Here is a 22,789-nt window from a genome sequence, read left to right on the forward strand (position 1 = left end):
AATACATGTGTTTAATTGTTTTTCAAATAAGTTTGTATCGGCCAGATTATGAGTATTTTAAAATTTACTGAAAATTGATTTAAAAAAAAACAAAACAGGCAATATTATTTTTTTAATGTGTTTATAAAAATATTAACTAAATATAATATAACATCAAATGTTTACAAAATTAGAACTCAGTGAAGATAAACTTTGACTTGATTATTTACATGCACACTCGTTATTATTATTATTTTTTAAAATAAGTCCCTCTAGTTAGCATTGAAAATATTTGAATGTATTTGACTAACTACTACCATCAGCGGTCGTCTAAAGACAAAATGCAAACTCAAATTGGTTACAAGCATTTTAAATCCCTCCAACTTCATAATCAAACCTCCCTTAATCCTCCCTCCAACTTAACACCATCACCATCCTCCATTGGGTGATTTATTACCTCCCCTCCCTAGTAAATCTAAGTTCACAAAACAAAATATTCACACAAAAAAAAAATGTTACCGCCATTGTTAGTCTGAGTGACTAATATTCTATCCCACCCTGAAAAATAGGTCCACGTCGAAGCGGCCGGGGACGGGCTGATAAACTGCCCCATCAGCTAAGTACACCCCCCCCCCCCCTTTTGACCGCAGTCATAAGTCATGACTGAAGTCACTAACTAATTAATGTTGACTAGTATCAATCTTGCATTCCATATACTGACGTGGGACCATTATCTGTTGTTTTTTCTCTTTTTCTTTTCAATTCCTTTGTCATTATGTAAGGCCCGTTTTTTAAATGTAAATTGTTAATTTAAAAATGTTAATCGTATCTGTATGCATGAATTTTTATCCACTCCTTTTGTCTACTTTTAAATCTATTTCTTTATTTTTCAATTTGTCTTTTTTAAAAATCCGTTTTCTTTTTTTTTCTTTATTCCATCGTTTTCGTTTATCTTGATATAGTGTCCCTCTATTTTATTAGTGTGTTGGTTTATCTCTGTTTAATCTATGCATTTATAATTAGTGTTTTATCTCACTACGATATCTCTCTTCTTAATCTTTTAATCTTAATCTGCATATATATATATATATATATATATATATATATGTGTGTGTGTGTGTGTGTGTGTATTTACCTCTATTTGTATCAGTTTTTTATCTTTTTTTTGACCTCTTTATTTTTATCTGATGATCTGTTTATCTTTTGTCTCACCATTGTATCTTCCTATCATTGCTTTTAATACAGAAATACATTTGTTCAGCACCAATTCTGTGTAATCAGTGGGATTCGAACTCGAAGGTTTCCAGTTACACGATCCTCGCACCTCGACCATAAAATAACCATTCAGCGACCAGACTAAGGCCGATAACCACCGTGACCTAGATTAGCGCCTCGGCTCATTATCGATACGGCGGGTGGAATCGATACTGATTGATGAATCGCCTGGCTCGCGGGATCGATGAGTCGTCCGCTGTTGTAACCGTAGCTTGTGTTGTTACATTCACGTGGGTCGAATCGATTAGCCGTACCCACAACCAGCATGTTGATAAAAACCGATCACAATAATTCAACCTTTTAGATTAGGATAAAGTCTAGTAAACTAATATTTTATTGATGTTTAAAAGGTAGTTTTGCGTGTTATTATTTAGACTTATAGTAAAGTTTAGAAAAAAGATATCGAATTCTACAAAAATATATGAACTTAATTTGGTATAGTTTCTCAACAAGAAACATAACATCTATTTGCAAACAACATGTCTATTTGTGTTGGTAAAGTTAAGACTAAGCTTAGTTTTTTGTGTCTATTCATTCGAATCTCTGCTATGATTTAAATATTTTAGTTTGGGTCGGTGTGGTCAGGTCGGTTAAGACCATGGTTGCTAAACCGTAAAGTTCCGAGTTCGAGCTCACTGGAATAATGAGGCGTGTGTTTGAGAAAACCTGTCCCTATTAGGATCGAAGAAGAAGACGATTCACACACTATATTCAGGCTAGTAGCATAAGCATATTAACACACTACATACCGTCTAGTATCGTAAAACTCATTCAGGTTAGTATTATAAGTCTATTCCCACACTATATTTAGCCAGAACTTTAGACTATTCACACACTGCGGTTAGGCAAGTACTTTAGACTATTCACACACTATTTCATACCAGTACTTTAGACTATTCATACACACTTTTATGCTAGTACTTAAGACTATTCAAACACTAAATTTAGGCCTTTAGACTATTCAAACACTACGTTTAGACTAGTACTTTAGACTATTCACACCCTAGCTGTTATCTCCACGAGTCATTACATGCCAGTTGTAATATTCCGTATCGGAGACCACTGGGATATAACTCCAGCACACCATCTCTATCTGTCTTACTCCAGGGGCCATAACCCACAGAGCTGGCTTCAGACTATTAGCACAAGTCAGTTGTGATCATTACCCACAATCCGTCTCTTTTGACAGGAAATGGTGGGGTGTTTTGTTTGCGAGTAAACGTAGAAATATTTGAGTAGCGTCCCTTTAGCAAATAACCCTTTAATTGTATTACTTTTGTTTGTGCTCTGTCGAAGAGATCTCGATGTAATAAACTAAATAATGGGTGCACATGCCAAACTGAATACAAACAATATTATGTTATTGTCTTGATAATATTAAAAAGAATAAATAAGTGGGTATATAATGTGCTTGGTTATTGAGTGGTTTAGTTAACTTATTTTTAACAAGTATATTCTTAAATCTAAGGCACAAAAAAATAAAAAAATAAAAATAGTAGGCCTCTATTTTCAAGGTAGATCCAGCTCAGTCTCAATGAAAAGTGACTTCACGACATTTTTAAAATATTTTTTCTTTACCTCAGACATGTAGTTTACAGCGACAGTTTGCCTTGCCGTGTTCGCTTAAGTATTATAGTTTTCATCATCTGCTTGTGAGGACTTATACTGATTTACAATAATAATAATACCTCATTCTTACATGTACTTTCATTCATTGAATCTTGACCACACAGACTTAAATAATGAAAACTTTCGATTTGTTTTTCCAACCCATTTTGGCGCCCCCTGAGGTCGTCGCCCGGTGACATATGTCCCCCCCCCTCGTTACGCCTCTGTCCGAACTCACGCTTTTCTTATAAGTAGTCGAATGCTCTATACCTCAGTTAAACAGATTCTTTTTCGTTAAAAAAATACCTTTCAAAACTTAGCTTACTTTTACGAACATAATCGCTCTCCTTTCGAATCTCACACGCAAAATAGTCAATGCTACAAGACGTCCTCTCCTGCATACTCTAACTCACTCGTTAATTCGAGTGGTCTCCCTTTTAATTCCCGAAAATTACTTCCCCTTTTTACCAGCATTATTTCATTTCTTCCGCAGGTCCGGCCAACGACCGAGAAGAATAATACCGTTTTATTCCTCGGTCACCGAACCAAATAACATTACGTAAAACCCATTTTCGCGTGAATAATGCGTCGTCTGACCAATGCGAGGCTAGGACATTGGTGATGGGCGTGGCTATAGTGTCACGTGATCTATGGCTTTTCAAAGTATTTTTTTTTAAGTCAGCGTCTTGCTCACACTGAAGTTAAAAGAATAGTCAACACAAAGTTGTACTCTTTAGCTGCAATGATCTCCCTTGAAACCCCCACGACATTTTTTTTTCCTTTGACGGCGCAAATACTAAGCTTACTTTTTTAAAAAGAAACTAAAATAAAACATTGAATTTTAAACCTGTGGTTTACAAAAATACAGTTTAAAATAGTATATTTCGCATCTTATTTTGAAAATCCTTGTTATTTGCGAATCTAAAAAAATGCTTTACAAATAGGAAAAATAAAACGCTATGAAATATGTTCCTCGCCTTAAAGTTAAAGATATAACGCAAAATACGTTTGTTTTGATTGTCGGTTCACGTATAAGATTAGACATCGTTAGAACTGTAAGAGTCGTATTGAAATTTAGAAGAAAGACACCAAATGGTTTAACATTTCTGCCCAATTTATTGTGTTGAGTGAAACATATTTTAAGCTGAATTATACACAGTGTCCCAGTAAATATGGGACTTTGGTTTAAAAATTGTAAAATTACTTTCAAACTTACATTCAAATGGCTTGAAAGAATAGTTGATTGGGACAGAAGTATGTATGGTGTCAACTACAAAAGTCATCTGAGTTCTGATCCCGGGCAGATAAGGCTCTACAGCTGGGGACAGCAACATATCTAGGAGAGATAACTCCAAACTGCTGTCTTGTAAATTGTTCATGGCTTGACAATGGCTAAAGAAAGAACACCCAGAAGGGAAAGCAGGCTGAAGTCAGAGCGTTGCACATAACATTTTGAAAATACATGTCGGAGGAAAATCCCTTCTGATATACTACTATTAAGAACGAACAAGAAGAAGAAAACGAAAACGAAAAACGATGGATTTTTCCTATATTCAGTAATGTACTTTCTTCTTCAAATTGTATTCAACTTTTTAACTATCTAAAACTGTTTCATTATCAGTATGGAATTCAAAGTTGTCCCCCTTGAAGTAAAACATCCCTCGCGAAAACACGAGTTATCGGACATGACTCCCCTGTTTCTAAAAGAGGATTCATCAACTAATAAGATAATGAGCTGGAACCATAGTTTTTTTGGTTTAAAATTCCCTCAGTTATAATTTAATTATAAATACCACTCGCTTCCATTCTGTAACGGGAACAGGATTAGAGTTTAAGAATTTTTAGCACGAATCATTCTTTGGCGTCTGCTCTGTTTTAGTAATTTTTTGAATCGGAGATTTCGGGCTCCAGACTGCGTAGAAAACAGAACAACACGCTTTTCTAGAGAAAAACAATAAAAACTTACAACATTCGTCAATAAAAACACATGTATACTGATATATATATATATATATATATATATATATATATATATATATATATATATATATATATATAATATACACACACATTTATGTATAGGTTGATCGATTTCCAGGAGAGTGAAAGTACCATTTACTCTAGAGATATAATCACCGCTTAGCCTAAGACATATCGAACTGCCCCAAAGCGATACTTCTCTTGACTAGACTCTCTCGGCTGCTAGGATAGCACAGTTTCATGCGACCTTGTATCCATTTTCCGAATGTCGACACTTTATCCATTACCCTACACAAGCCAGGGTAGACTGTTCTTTTTTCATTGCAATTACTCTATTTTTTTTATGAAATATTGTAAACTTTCTAATTTTGGTAACATGTTTACGTGCTTATCTAATCTAAGTATTCATCTCAATACAGTTTGCTAATAAAAATAAAAGAGGTGCAGCTTCTTCCGAAAAACATAGCTCACACTTCAGCCTCGCGTGCCCTAGCTGTCAACGCTATTTACTCACCAAACATAATAAACGCGGGAGGCATTTAATCCTCTTCCAAACCAATTACCCTCTGTCTACATCCCCCCCTCCCTCTTCCCCAATCCTCCCGCTCTAAACAATACCTCCCTATCTGGACAACCCTACTCTCCACACAGTACTCCGCTTACACCCCCCCCCCCCCCCATAGCGCTTAGACCCCCATCCATCCAGCTTAACCTCCAACCCCTCTCATCCCAATTCTAGAATCAATCCACCTTTCCGCCGGGCTAATGAGGGCGCCGTCCCTGCAAGACCCCCCCCCCCCAACACCACCATTCTGGAACTGAGAATCCGAAGGCTGGAAGCTAACCCCTAATCGAGACCCATCCATTACTAACTGTCATTAAGCTGACAAATTTTCTGGAGATTTCTCTCTCTCTCTCTCTCTCTCTCTCTCTCTCTCTCCCTTCCAGAGATTTCTTATTTCGCCACATTTCCTCTAATTATTTTTTTTTCTCTCTTTTTCTCGGACATTCGCTCGCTAGAGTTCATTTATCCTGTTGGTTTGTAGTTGTCAGCAAGCCATACTTGTGTTATCTCAGTACCCGAAACACGTTCAGATCTCAGTGATAAACTCTTGCAAGCCGCCGTGTTTTATTTTCTTGTTTGCAATTGTAATTTGGGGGTCAGCCTGGTCGAGTCGGTAACGCACATGATTGCTATAACGAAAACTCTCGAGTTTGAAGCCTCAGGCAGATGAGATTCGATAGCTGAGGACTCTTCTATGAGAAACTCCAAAATCAAGCAATTGCTGCCTTGTAGTTTGTTCTTGGCTGGACAAAGGCTCTGGATGCAAATACAAAAAGAAAAGCAGGCTGAAATCGGAGTTAACGGCCTCAATAGCGCATAACCAGTTGACACACGTATACTTAATTGTGTTGGTGGGAATCCCTTCCAACACTAAATTAAGAACGAAAAAGAAGAATAATTGTAATATTTAAAGCGTTTTTTCTCCAACACAAATATTACGCTTTTTAATAAGGTATGCGCCAAATGGTCCGTTGACTTCAACTTCATTCTGCCTTTTTTCTAGATTTGCTCCATTTCTTTTGTAGTTTCATCTCCTTGTTGGGTTGCTGTCTCTTATGTACCAAAACCAGGGTTGGCTGGCTCTCTTTAGGCCCTAGGTATTAAATTATCCGGAAGGCAGGAAATATGCGGTTCTAGGCCAATTAGTGCTTTGAATTTTTTATCTAAAAATATTTTGTCGCGTGAACTTCCTTCAAGTTGAGATAATTATCAGCTTTGATGGGAGATAAATGCACAACGAAAATGTTTATCTGGAGTTGAATTCCTTATTAAAATGTTTTGATCCTGTAAGATACAGCCAGTCCATCCCTAACGAAAACAGATAAATCTCTGCCACATCAGTCGATATACACCCAGGCCCGAAAGTAATACAAAAATAACTATCCCCCTTTTACAACTCTGTCATCATATGTTTTTTTCTATATCTATAAACCTTCATTGAACACTACCATCTAACGTGAACACACTAGACAAATGTCAACAGTATGCCTGTATGTCGACCATATTTATTTTACAACCAAAATCTATGTATTGATAATCAGCGTAGCAACACACAACACACTTATTCAGGGCAGGCAAATTGAATATTCTCCAGTCTTATGTCTTCAACACAGAAGTATTGGTACCTGTTTATTTTCAATTATCCCAAGCAACCATCATCCTCAAATCCCAATCCCATTTATCCTAGTCCGCTCACGTCCGCGCCATTGTTGTATCATATCAACCACAAGAGCCGCCATTGTCTGATATTTCTGAGGAATTGCTCCGGCATCTCCCCCTCGTAATAACCGCCCGGCTCCGGCCAGTGTCCACTCGCCGGTGCCGGTAATTGAATCATCTGTCAAACTGGTCGCTCAGACGTCACTGAGAGATGAAGACCGTCTGCTGGGAGAAATGCCGTCTGTCACTTTTCTGATTCCTAGAGTCCAAAAATGAAAAACAAAATTTCGGAAATTGAATAGCTACTTAAGCTAAATTAAACAAAATATTAGGTGGACGTTTCAACCAAAATATATATTTATTTATATATATATATATATATATATATATAATATTTGAAATATCTGTGATAACGATGCAATTCGTTAATTGGCAATTTGCAATTCTCAGAGTTATTTCATAGCGTATCGTATAGATGCGTGTTTCTCCATTTTGAGAAAACATCGGTTAGAAAAGTTGCTTCTAAGTGTCCTGTACTACTCATACCTAATTAAATCTATTTAGTTCTGCTACTGCTCATCGACTGATCCATGTTTTCATAAACCTTTTGTTACTGTGATTATTCAAAGAAGTGTTAAATAAATAAATCGTAAAGTAAAATTACTTTTTTCAAATAACTAATACCATCTTCATTGTAAGTATGCATTATTTCCAGCATTTAAAAATATTCCTAGTCTCTGGTTGAAGCTCGATGTGATTTTCTTACAAAACTTTAAATAAAGCTCGAATCACATTTGATTCTAGAATATCAAGCGACCTTACTTACCAAATGTGTTAGTAGCGTATTCAAATGTGAAGCCCCCGCCTTAGTAATTACCACATATTAGCCCTAAAATTGGCCACTGAAAGCCCCAGGGGAACGTATGCTATTGTAAATGGGTCCACTTGCAAAGAACGAGATGGGCAAATTGGGGCTAACAAAGGTTCACAAATTAGGTTTCGGTCTTAAAGTGGTTGGGACGTTGAGAGTTCCTTCGTCGTCTGAGGAGCCGGGATGGAGGCAGGATGGAGGGTAGGGAGGGTAGGGAGTGTGAATAAAAGAGGATTAATGAAAGAGGAGATATTTATATTTTCGGACGTGTAACGTTATTTGAGAAGTCGTTATTGGAAATCTTGCATAATGGTGAAACTAGAAGCACTAATGTTGTCGAGATGAATTACCGCCCTTGTACAGTGACTTAGTTTCTCGCAAGATGGAGACCTTCTCAATTTTCTGTAGTTTATTTATTGGTAGATTTTTTTTTTTTAGATTGCATTAGGTTATAGTACAAAACTATTTATTCCTTATGGTCTCAAAATAAAATAAAGATGATTTAGTCCTAGTATTTCGCTATTACGTTGATTGGATTGGGTTACCAATTTATTCACACAACCAGACGTTTTTGTGTGGTTGGACTTTGGAGAGTTTGAATATTATCTTGGTAATAGTATTAGAAAAAACAAAATTCATAATTTACAGAAAAAAAACTATTCCAAATAAGCCGATTACACTATTTAAAGCCGTGGAGTGTGCGAACACCACAGTGAAGACTCTTAAATCAGACAAGCCTCATATACAAATCGCATATTAAAAAACAAAAATAGCTAAGAATTTCGTTTTGCTATAAACAAAGACCACGAAGATAACTTAAAATGTATTATGGTTACATGTATTAGTTAAGCCAGTCTCTTGTGTACACTAACTATAAACGCCCACCCCCTCCCCATATTCGACAAAGTTTAAATTGGACCGCCATTATATCTACATCTGGTTATAAAGTACAGATAATTTTACAAATTAACTTGTGCATCATTAAAGTCAACATCAAACTTACATACGTTCAGAGGCGTAGCGAGGGGGGGGGGCGGGGGGGGGTGCGGACCGCACCGGGTGACACCATTTAGGGGGGTGACACCAAGGCAAAAAATAGCAAAATATATAGAGAAAAACTTGGGGGGGGGGTGCAAATCGAAATTTAGAGGGGAGGGGCGGTGCAAATTGAAAATCTGAGGGGTGGGGGTGGAAATCGAAAGTTTGAAAGTTCGTCCCCGGGAAGGGTCGCTACGCCTCTGGGGGGGGGGGGTGACACCATTAAGTGCCGCACCGGGTGACACCCGACCTCGCTACGCCAGTGCACACGTTAATACTACACACGAGTTATTAGAGACAAGTTCAAATATACATCTACCTTTCATCAGCATTGCACCGTGATTTTTAATACGTAAACGCTTTGTTTATTTTGTACAAATACATAAATCAGTAATAATACAATACTCATACATTTACACAAATGTGCATATATATTTTGCAACAACATTACCAATACAAATAATTTAAAATATCTGGTTTAATTTGTGGTAATTATATTCATAATGGGTTAAGTTTCAACTGCTTTTATTGTACTTTTGATTAGTAGGGCTATAATTAGTATAAAAAACGGAAATGTAATGATAAAAGAAAAAAAAAGGAATCAATTCAAACTATAGTAACAACAAAAAAAAATGGAGTTACGAATACTATAACTATTACCAGAGAAGAGAGAATATGAAATAAAAGAGGAAAGAGTTATTTTAACGGGAAATATTACCAAAACCTTAATGGTAAAAGAAAAAAAAAACCTGTCGAAATATAAAAGCAATTATTTCAAAAATATATCATTAGCAGACACTTAAAGATAGAAAAAAAAAGAGAAACATTTCAAAGTTTACTTTACTCCGCACGTAAAAAAAATGTTTTCTTCACATCCGGTCACAGTTGATTATCCCCCCTGTCGAGATCCCCCTGGCGGGCTTGGTGAGCCAATCCGTGGCGAGGACCGAAAGGAAATGGCTACGGCTGGTTCCGGCACGGCAAGGCGGTGCTCGGGACTTTCCGTGAACCAGCACCACCACTCTCGGTCAGGGTTCGTTGTTTTTTTTTTTTCATCTTCTATTCTAAAAAAAACACATACAAGGGGATCTACTGCTAAAATGGATTGATAATTCTTTTAAAAAATGTTTTATAAAATTATTAAAAAGGTACCTGAATATGATTAAATTGGACTGTGTAAGGATGTAACGTGTATGTCGCGATGCGAAACTCGTGTGATTACTTGTGTAAACAACGATTCTGCTGGAAGTCCAATCGATGGTATCGGAGACCTTTTTTTTGCGCCTCTCAATGGAGCGGCTGTGTACTCGACTAAACGGGCCAAATTCTAAATCTTCTCGGACGTCCGGACAACATGTTTTTCGATGGATGTTTGCAATGTTGTTTTTTTTCGCTCGTTTAGGCCTTAGTTTTCCTTATAGTAAATAACATATTTTTTACAGTGTGAAATTAGTGAGTGAAATTTGTTTCATTTCGATACGGATGTAACGTCTTTAAGTATAATGAAACACAGACAAATAAAATTGTATCAAATCTTGATACTGATAAATTATAAAATAATATAACGTTGAAATAAAAACTTCGTTTAAAATATAAAAAAAAATATTTAAAACACGTATGTGTACCTGAACTTAAGGTTTGACAAAGTAAAACTAGAAATACAATGTAAACTAAAGCATTGATGTAGGTAACGTTTATTTCTTAACCAGTTTAATGTGTAAGTATCACCTACTATACACATACGTTATTAATCATAATAACCTTTTTATTTACATATGTACTAAGTCATGTAATATATTACATGTACTAACACGCTCATATGTTAGTTCATACACACGCATATATATATAATATTAAATATACATACATATATATATATATATATATATATATATATATATATATATATATATATATATATATATATATGCATTTTGAAGCTTATCTATTTGATAGGAAATGAAGCGTTCAAATACATTGCAGACGTAAATCATATTTGATTACCTACTCGGCTTACCAAAGTAACGAACCATTAAATGATCCCCCCACCCCCATCCCCGGGTTTTCCCAACCCTCTTTAACTCCATCAAAAACCTAACATTAATTTGAAGCTAACCGCTCATAATTGTGCTCAACTAGCCCAACATCAAATGCCAAGTCCTTGGCCGTAGATCAAGTGTGCCCCACGCTGATGTACGTCATTAAAAAATAAAACAAAAGGTTTTCATCGATTTTTTTCTTTACCCGCTAATGTCGTTTTCTTATAATCGATCTGCCGGCCAGTGAAGATTGATTGATTTAGCGATTAAAGTTGTTTTTATTTTCAAAAGAAATTCCATTGTCAAGCCTGAAACTAGCAAAGCTGTTAAGTCTAGTTCATAGATTTGAGAGACTAAATTGTTAGTTTTAATGGAAATACTGAAAAGATTCTGAACTGTAATTTACATAGAAAACCATCAAAGGATCCTTTAAAATTGTGATTTGATGAATAATGGAGCATAAATAGAGATTTTTGCATTTTTTATTTTATTTATTTATTTATTTATTTTTTGGTATGTAAGGCGTACAGAAAATAATCGTTGATTTTAATGTATACATAATATTAAATTACAATTTAAATTGTGGGTATATTGAGCTGTATTAGAAAAGAATATTTAAATGTTTAGTCTGACTTTATTTAAAGGGTGGTATATGTATTGATCCTGATGAATCAGTAAAGTAAAATCAATTATGTAATTTCAGTTTTAGCTTTCAAAGACATAATTGGAACTTAATTTTCTTTCAAATAGCGGCAAGTGGCTGCTGTTACGTCTAGGTGTAAATGTGTAAATCAATTTGCTGATTAAAACCTGTAAATGTGTAAATCAATTTGCTGATTAAAACCTGTAAATGTGTAAATGAAGCGCCTGATTAAATAAAGCAACAACAAATTTTAGCTTTTCGTTCTTGAAATGTTGTAGTTTACTGATAAGAATGATACATAAGAGCAAGGCTTGTAGAAAAACCCAGCTATTCGGTATCAATGGATGTTTTATTTCTCCAAGCTAAACGTTATACGACACTAAGACGTGTCCAGATCAAAATGCTAGGCACAAACACAAATGCGTTTAAGATCCATCATGGACAAAGCAAAAGTATCGGTCTACTTTACGATATTAAAAACGTTTTTCTTTCAAACGATATTTAGGAGCGGACTATGGTATGAAAATCAAGAAAAAAAAACATTTCTGAAACATTTTATAATAAAATCATAAGATATATTACAAATTATTTTCAAACAATTATAATAAATGTCTCTAAATATCGTGTTTGAAATGAAAAAAATATATAAATAAAATTTCATAATTTAAAGGTTAAAAAATATTGAAAACTTGTATTTTACGGCAAATTAACCTTTTTAATCCACATCGTTTAAGTAGTTTATAACACCTTGTCTCCCATCCCCTAAATTTCAAATCACCAACATCCAACCACCAAATCACCTCCTCCACCCAAACACCGAAAATCCACCAACACCCAAACACCAAATAAAACGCCAAAACCCAACTATCTAATCACCACTATCACTAACCACAAAAACAGAACTAACACTACCAACACTCATCCACCTAAACACCACCATCACACAACCACCAGAAAACCACCAACACACATTCACCGAAACACCACCGACACCTAACAAACAAAACAACACCATCACCCAACAGTAAAACACCACCATCACCCAACCAGTAAAACACCACCAACACCCAACCACCTAAACATCATCATCACCCAATCACTAGAAAACCACCAACACCCAACCACCTAAACACCACCAACCCCCAACCACCACTAACCACCAAAACACCACCCTCACCCAACCACCAAAAACACCCAATCACCAGAAAACCACCAACACCAAACCATCAAAAACCACCAACAACCACAACCAACTCCCAACCACCAGAAAACCACCACCCCTCAACCACCAAAAAACCCACCAACACCCAACCACCACTAACCACCAACACCCAACCACCAAAACACCACCGACTCACACCACTGTTCCCTATAGTGACTAATTTGTCCACCAGCGTCTAATACAATTTGCCCAGACACAGAGAACGGGTCTAGCATCGCGTTACCGGATTGATTTAGAGTATTAGTGAATTAGTGGCACTGCTGATGTTAAACACGAGTAGGCTTCTGGGCTTGGGATCGAAATTTCCAGAACGTGCTTGGATTCGTTTCCACCATTTTCTAGTACTTAAGAGAAAACTTTCTCTTGTTCTTACTTTTATTTTAATAAAATTTTTTATCGTAATTTCGTTAATGAAACTCGAAATTAAAAAGAGAAACTATTTTTGACTAGATACAATTTGAAAATGAATGGCCTACTAAGTTAATATTTTTTACATCAAAATTAATGAACATTTTAAATAGTTTTTAGCAACTACAAATATTTAAAAAATTAATACTATCACATATTAATTTTCGCCGTTATGTGATTTAGGCATTAAAGTAATTTGCAAAAGCTATTCAATTAATAAATGTGAATTCGTATGTATAGAACTTTCTTCCCTTATTTGTGCCATAAATGTCTTTATTTAAAATAAGCGCATTTTAAAATGTTTGTCTCCCTTAGGTATGAACAAAATCCATTTATCAACGTTTAAAGCAGCTTATATTCGAATCACTGCTCTGACATTTGCTTAAGGCTTTATTTACTTAATGGTCTTAACCGAGAGTGAATACTATTTACGTGTTCGATCGAAAACGATATCTGTTGTTGCTAAATCAACTCACTCGCAGAATGAGAATACCCATTTCAACGCAAACAGAAGAGATATAACGATTCATTTCCCGGATATGGGAAAGTTGAATGCAATCTGCAGTGTAATTCATCATCTTCAAACAGCTTAACCCGTGGCAACCAGCTATGGATACATCGATAATCCACACATATGGATACGTCAGCCCACACCTATACTTGCACTTTATAACGTAACACAAAAAACAAAGCATTATTTATAAATAGATTATTAAAAAAACAACACAAAAACGACCGATCCAGCTTACTACTGAACTATGACAACAGCGTTTGGCTAACCCAGCTCTCGTAACCATGACAACACAAAAATGCAAGTTTCGAAATTTCCTTCCTTCCTTGTGTGTTTTTGCATCTACACGTAGTTGCTTATGGTAGCTGAAACAAAACAAAATATGTAAAAAAAAAACTTTTTTCAATAAACAACATACATCAACCACAACCCCTTCTCAAACTGCTGAGCACCATGTTCCATCGTTTACACCATCACCATCACCACTCACTGTAAGTACAGCAACAACATCATCCTCTTCATTGTCGTCATCCCAGTCGATGTGGTAGCGAGTAGCTCTTTAGTCTTGTCTCCATCTGTCGTTCTAGTACCTCTAGTGTTCGTATAATGGTAGTGTGTATTCTAATTAATGGTGTTGTGTAACATTAATTTGTTGTCATTAAGTTTACATATGAATATATTAATGCATATATTTCTAATATATATTATCATGTATAACAGTATGTGGTTATGTATAATCGTAACTAAATATATAAAACTATATATTTAATATTGCTATTTCCAGATGTATTGCACTTCTATGCTAGTAATATCTCTAAAATACCTATTCTTGGATATATATTAATACAAAACAAAACGAAGCTCGAATGATTTAAGGCGGTACTATCTTTATATTGATTATTTAATTGTTCAACCTTTAGTTTATAATTGTTTTGTTCTGATTTAATTTTTGTTCCAAATACCCACTTTTCGCCGCTTTTGTTTTTTAAACGCTATTTCACGGTTATTAGACAACTCAATTTTTTTTTCCATCTTCCCTTTGTAGAAAAAAAAATTGCTATGTTAATATCTGTTAATTGGGTCATTCCTCGTGAGTTAATTAAATCTGGAGGATGAGTTCCGGAAGGATGGTGGGGTGGTGAGGGAGGGAGGGGGGGGGGGGGGGCAGGTCTGCTGATGACAGTTGGAATATGCTAATTTCTCCTCCATCTTTAATGATTTTCTGCCACCAGAACAATCTTTCGTAATGAGCCGGGAGTTTTCAATATCCCCAGCCATCTTTTTTGAGAGGCGAGGACAGGAGGGTGGGAGGAGGGGGGAGGGGATGCTTCGTTGACTAGAAACAGGCTGTAACTAGTTTAAAAAGACTTGATCAGTTTCTTGTATCCCGTCCCTGTTTCCGCACCCCTACCCCCCTCCCCCACACCGGGGGCTGTTGTGCTTTTAAAAAGCGACTCGACGCGACAGTGAAGGGCTGTTTGAGGTTCAAATTAAATCCCATCTTGGTTTTAAATTTGTTTTTCATTTTCCGTGGTGTTTTAACTTATGAATTATGTATAAGAGTATTGTGGTGGAACTCTTGGTAGAAATTATACCTAGATGAAAAACATACAGAATAGGTACCGATTCTTTATTTTTTTGTGTAGGGTAGGTACTTACAATAATTACTGATTAATAGAAAGTAAAATCTACTACGCAATTTTAAAATAAAAAAAAAATAACGTTTTGTGACGTCATAAAACTAAGTTTACGTCAAAAACAACTTTGGGAGACCCTGCTCCTACCGACTACGACAAAGACCGCATATCTGCTTAGAACAAGAGGCTTAAGGAGAAATGTATTAGTACTTTACGAAAAATACCACCCTCCAGCACTTGCAAAATATCTTCTCGTTTTAAACCTCAAATTTTTATCATATACATAAACTTCTCCAAAACTATGATTTACGTTGTGTTGAATTATCATATTTTACGTTTTATGAGTTAAGACTACAACTTATTAGGAACAAACTTCCACACAATCTTCATCGATGCCCAAGGGAGATAATTTAAAGGGGGAAAATCTCTAATCTTAAGCACAATGTTCGTCAACACAAAAAAAACAGACTAGGCTATGTATATACGCGTTCGATTTTTTTTTCGTCTTGTAAAAATTTGAAATTATGGGAGGTAGAGTAAAAACCTTAAACTGTGATTAACATTTTTGGGGTACGAAAAATGAAATATGTAAAGAAGAAAAAAAAAGACCATATTAATATGTAATGCTGACTTGCTGTTGGCTTTCCTGTTTATGAAAAAATGTTGATGTACTTTAATCATAGCCACCGGTAATGTGTGTATATGTGTACATTCTTATGTTTGATAAAAATAGATTGTAGGCACTTTTTATGTTGTTTTAGTTTTTTCACATAGAATTAAGTATTTTTTGTTATTTATTTCTAGTGTAAAAAACCAGGTTCAAAACATTGGATTTGGAAATATATGCCTTATGACTGTGATATTTGTTAGTACGCGTAAGAAAGGTGACTTGAGTTTTGTTGTTTACTTAAGCTGCGGTGTAGATGACTTTGTATTTTTGAAGAATTGACTTGGGTTGTCTTGTGTAAGTAACGAAAGATAAGTACGTACTTATTGTTTTATAGATATGATTATCAAATAAAAAAAATTAACGAAGATTATCGACAAAAATATTATTAATGAAAATAACAATAGTGTTTTAAATGCAAAACATAAAAAAAACAATTAGTTCTAGTTAACATACAGAATAAAATAATACAATTTGCACGCTGCACAATATTTAAAGACTTAACATTGAAATTCCAAACGATCACACGCGCACATACAAACGCAAGTTATCACAAACCAACTAATTTTACCATTTCTCTCGCAAAAAATAACAAGCTAACTTTAGGACGAAAATAAACACCCCTCAAAACATATGATCCGGAATCTTTTCCTATAAGCCGGTTTTAATTGAACGATATAGCCACTTCCCCTAATAAAATTCCGCTAATTCTCTGGGTCTTTCCGGGGGAGAGGGATGCCAGCCATCTTGATTCCTCTCGCTTTTCTTCCAGATTCTTGCGCATCACTTCTCGAGCTCTGGCATCGAGAGATGAAATTGGAAGTGGGGGGGGGGGGGGGGGGGGGGCGGGTGCGGTTAACGGAGGGGGGAGGGGGAGGAGAGGAAGTCCGAAATGTGTCTGATTCTTCAAAGTCGATAAAAAATGGCGTTCAACCCGTCAAACTTTGGATGATAATTTGAATTTTTTTTTTTAAACGTATAAAAAATCTAAAACGTCAATATCGGCCGGTACGTTTTTCTTGGGTTGTTTGAGGTCAGTAAACAAAAATCTGGGGGTAAATTAATTTAATATTAACAAACACAAACGTCAAACGAAGCGATTAATGGCCGTTTGCGGATGCAGAAGTGAAATTGATTTATATATTTGATGCACAACGTTTGTGAAGCAATCGATGATTAAAGATAAATCCCCAATAATCGTTACAAGTTATATATATATATATATATATATATATATATATATATATATATATATATATATATATATATATATATATATGCATATATTTATCTCTATATATAATTGTATATATACACACAGATATATATATATATATATACATACAAATATATATATATATATATAAATATATATATATATATATATATATATATATATATATATATATATATATATATATATATATATATATATATATATAAATATATATATATATATATATATATATATATATAGTATTTATTTATATATTTATAAACTAATTTATTACATCACGTTTAATATTGAGATACTCTGAACCATTCATGGTTTATTTTTGTACTGATTATATTGAGCTACTGAACCCAAAGTACCCTCCTAGAAAGAAATCAATTTAAATTTTATTTTCATATGAGACTCACTCTCATAACGTCCCGTAACTCGGTGTAAAAAATATTTTGAGGTCATGTTTATCCTTCCCATCCTCCGGACGTTATTTATAATAGCTAGACGTCATAAAAGAAAGACAACCCATTTAACACTTACGCGACTTAAGCCAGGATTCTCTCCCCTTTGGGTAGGACGATCTCCGAGTGTGTTTTGTTTATCGAACTGGGGTCGGACGTTATAGTGATATTTGGTTTTCGCTTGCCGCCCTTAAGGGAGGGGCCAGAGGGTGGGGGAGGGGGGTGAGGGTGAGGGATAGCGAGGTCTGGTGGCTAGTAGTGAGCTGGAATATCTGGGCAGCTGTTCGATAAATGTAGAGTCAATCATGTCTCGCTGTCTCGTTTCGAGATCCACTCCCACCCTCACCCACTCTCACCCCCACCCCCCATCTCCACCATCCCTCCTCAATATCTCACCATCTTCTTTTATTTATCCAACCTTTTTAGTCTCCCTTTCCCTTCAATACGTTTTTCTATATTCGTTTTTCCCTTTTTTTCTTCTCTTCATCAAAACCCCCCTTTTTTCCATATTCATCACTTCTAGAACCATCTACTTCTATCTTTGTTTACCTCCACTCTGTCTAGATCCCATTTCCACCCCAATCTCATTCTTTCCATAACTCTATTTCCGTCTCTCTAATTATTTCTATCATTGCTCATATTTGTTCTGTTGTAGTATCCCTTTATACTGGTGCACTCCAGGTTTAGTTCCCCTGACTTCCATAAAAGCAATATATAACTGTATGCCTAAAGTACTCCTCATACCTAATATCACAAAAAATAGTCTTTAAAAAATTCCACACACTTTTTTATATTTAAAATAAATTTCTGATTAAGTTTATTATTATGTAGAGTTGGAAGTTTATATTTTTCTGCAGACGGGCTAACTCAGCATATGCACATTTAATTAAATAGGTAAACCTACTCTGTTACAACTGCAGTTATACATTTTATTTAATTATAATTTTATTTATTTAAAATATAAATGAAACAGGTCTACAGAGAATCAGTAGCCGTTTGCACTTAACAATATTTACCTTTTTAAGAGCTGTTATAACCTTCAAGACAACACTATGAAGCTTAATTATTCGATACAAAATTAACGTCAAAAAAGATTAGAAGGCAAGATATTTTAATAAGTTTCAGTTTAGTTTAAATTATTCACAGAATACTTCTAAACATACAAACTTGAATGATACATTTGGAAGCAGAGTCATGTATTTTAAGATATTTATTTTAAAAGATTACTTTGTATATAATTTAACCCGATACTTCGATATGATCAAACGCTAAAATGATAGCCGTGTCTGGAAAAAAAGTACTTTACATAAAGAACGTCGTTACCTCGCCATAAAGTTCACGGTAATACAAGAAGCGATTTATGCACTGTAAACAATAAAGTATCCGGTTACTTTTATTTACCAGACAAACTAATGACTTACTTCAAAGCTTGTTGTTAAACGAGAGACCTTTTAACAAAAATATAAGTTTTCAAGAATTGTTTTTCATTAGTTATTCAAAACTATAGATTTTATTGTTCTTATTGTGTCATATATATATATATATATATATATATATATATATATATATATATATATATATATATATATATATATATATATATATATATATATATATATATATATATATATATATGCATTGGTGATCTCAAATTAACCGAGTAGTTCGTACTTTAGGTTTGAGTCTTGTTTTTGCAACATCTCTTGACGTAAATAAACAGAAATCAGGAAAACCGCAACAATCGTAAGCAGATTTTGAAATTCAAAATAAAATTGAGAAAAAAAATATATTTAAAAACTCCGTATCTTGGCGAATATCTTGTACACAAAGAACTGAAGCCAGAGCCAGGTAATGGGACATTACTCCCGCGAGCTGTGACACCTGTTGATAATCAGACGTCCCTGGACGAGAATTCCTTCTAAACACGAAATTACAGGCGTTATTTACGATCAACCGTGTAAGGGCTGGCGCAACGCCTGGCCAGCACGGCGCTGCATCCCACTGCGGAATGGGGCCAGTTTTGGCACGTGTAACATAAATACTGTGTATATTTTTGTGTGAAGACTGGTGTGTAGACGAATTGTATCGCTGTACGTAGACATGCACGTGCATACAGTTAGTGTAGATTAGACTTAAAAAATCTCGATTTAAATATAACAAAATATCTTTATTCAAACATGGCGCTACTTTAATTAAAGGATATCTTTTTAAAACTGTTTAAAAATAGTTAATGAGCTGCCTCTATGTATGTTCTCTGGCGATTCTTTATTGATCTATGTGATATTTATTCCGTAACCAAATTAATTTTGGTTGATATCGCTGCACACATTAACATGTTTCTATGGATGAAGGGGATTTACAACGTCCTTCTGGAGACGATTTTTTCATTCTTAAGCGAAATCGCTCAACACATGTAAGTTATTCAACTCATGTTAGAGCTTCTTTGGTTTTTAGTTTATGGAAATTATCTAATTACGGGAAACTGTGGTTTATTTACAAGAAAAATAATTAAAATCAAGTTCATTTTTAATAATAAAATAAAATTGTAAAACGTAAAACACAAATACGAATCAATGGAAATCATGTATCTCTTTATACTTTAATTAAATCTTTCTGCACAATAATTATTAATGTAAATGTAATTAATGCTTCCTTATTTTAAAGAAAAATCGCTCTTTAATTTTGTTATGTAAACTATAATAATAAATTAATTTATTATTTTTGGTTGCAGCTTTTCAAAAAAAAAAAATGTTTTTATTTATTTACAACACTTTTGCGTTTTCTCCCTACCCATGTCATCACCCCTTCACTATCCCCCACCCGCCCCATCCACCCTCTACCCCCAACTCCACGCCGTCAAGTTTATTACATGGGACACATCGTCCGACCGCCGGACACCCGCCTGATGTGACCGGTCAGGTTTGCCGATTCACGTCATCTTAGACCGCATCTTTCCATTTTCCCCAACAACCGGCTACACACGGCCGAGGCGAAACTTGACATGCCAATTATAAGATTGGAGTTTTCTCCCTTTCCCCCTGGGACCGACGGCGTACGGGAACCAAGGGAAGTAACTTCAATGTGATAGGGTTATTTGTTCTCATACCAGTGCTTCCAATTTTTTTTTTAAAGTTATACCGGAAATGAAATCTTTATCTATTTTTAGACAAAATAACGAGGATCTGATATTTGGTATTCAAGTACTTTATTTAAGTAGCGAAAGCTACTTCGAATCTTCCCCAATTAATATAAAAGACTGATCTATGAAAGTTCTCTAGGCAGACTGAGGTTTATACTGAAAAAATTGGTCGTGTAAGAAAACAATTAGGGTTTTACTTTAATATATTTCAGCCCTCAAATAAACTCAAGTCAAGATTTAATTATGCTAAATTATAGTATGCTTCCTTCAAATCATTTATTTTAAAACTGACCCCCACCCCCATCTAATAAACTATGTAAACACATTAATATTAGTGTCGAAACATCTGAAATTAACAAATTTAATCATACTAGTAATTTATAAGCTGCCAAGTAACTTTAAAAATCATGTTTTCCTTCAGGAAAAAATTATATACCTAAAAAATTAACTGATGCCTACAAAATGGTCACCAAACTAATATTGTTTTAATTTGCTTTGCTCCTCATCACCACGCATACACACACACACCAAATACACACACACACATTTTATATATATATATATATATATATATATATATATATATATATATATATATATATATATATATATATATATATATATATATATATATATATATATATATATATATATATATATATATATATATAGATATAGATATAGATATAGATATAGATATAGATATAGATATAGATATAGATATAGATATAGATATAGATATAGATATAGATATAGATATAGATATAGATATAGATATAGATATATAGATATATATATATAATTTTTTATTTTTATAAAATTTTATATCTGTATATATATATATATATATATATATATATATATATATATATATATATATATATATATATATATATATATATATACATACATACTATGTATAGTTATGAATGGCAATGTATCTCAGTAAACTCTTGTATTTTACAACCCTTTCCAAACCAACAATTGTGGCTGGACTGTCCAGACTTAATTCGTCCTAAAAGATCGTTTAAGCGTCTCCATTCAGGGTTCAATAAATAGGAAATCGATCTGACCGTTTGCAATCAGCTGAACTGGTCTAACCATAATGCTCTTTGATTTCTGTCCTCTGCTGGGTGTTTTATTTTGCCCTAAGCCCCGTGTTTACGGGATGGACTGGTACCAATCAATAGAATTATAACGACCCAAGGAGGAAGAAAAAATGTAGCCATCAAGTGTTATGGTCAGGCGGATGGGGTGGGGGTACGATTTATAGACGATGCTAGACTAATCGCTAGGTGGGTTTTAACTGTGAAGGTTTATTTTTAGCATGCGTGTTTATTTTGTATTATGTAGCAATTCGAAGTGATTGTGTATGTGTGTGTAAGTGTGTCTGTGTGTGTGAGTGTGTGTGTGTCTGTCTGTGAATGTGTTTATGTTAGGGATCTGGGTGTCTCTGTTTTTCTCAACTTATGGCATGTTGAGTAATAACCACATCTCAGGGGTAACTCTCTTTGGGTAGTCTCCTTCAAGTAATCTAATGTTCAAACTACAACAGAATCATCTAACTTATACCATAAGTATCAGTATCAGTTATAAACCACAACAGAATAAACTATCTCATACCATATATGTATCTGTTATGATAAATATTATCTACAAACATATCTGAATTTAATAACTAACAAAATGATAAAGTCAGACTTTAATTTCCTTAAAGTGAACAATGGAAGGATCAGTTGGTGAATTTATTTTTTACTGAATTGAATTAGCATTAACAGAAAGTATGTTTTTACAATTTTTTTACAGATTGTTTGTTACTAAATTTAATTTGTGTGGGTCAAAACAAATTATTAGAAAGAGTG

The 22,789-nt window shown here is 34.5% G+C and overlaps 1 protein-coding gene across 2 annotated transcripts in view; it reads left to right on the forward strand.

The window, feature by feature from the left end:
• LOC131942749 (innexin unc-9) overlaps positions 1 to 22,789 on the forward strand; it is a 113,222-nt gene that overhangs the window by 19,727 nt on the left and 70,706 nt on the right. The window contains exon 1 of one of the 2 annotated variants that reach the window (XM_059302668.1): positions 14,207 to 14,289. The exons of the other annotated variant lie outside the window; for it this stretch is intronic. Within the exon in view, the coding sequence (XP_059158651.1) occupies positions 14,252 to 14,289 (38 nt within the window). The 5' untranslated portion in view covers positions 14,207 to 14,251. Of the gene's footprint in view, positions 1 to 14,206; positions 14,290 to 22,789 lie in introns of those variants that run through there. 2 annotated transcript variants of the gene reach the window in all.

The sequence above is a fragment of the Physella acuta genome, unplaced genomic scaffold, assembly GCF_028476545.2.
Source record: "Physella acuta isolate Inbredline_101_S28 unplaced genomic scaffold, ASM2847654v3 ptg000424l, whole genome shotgun sequence".
NCBI classification, from domain to species: Eukaryota; Metazoa; Mollusca; class Gastropoda; family Physidae; genus Physella; species Physella acuta.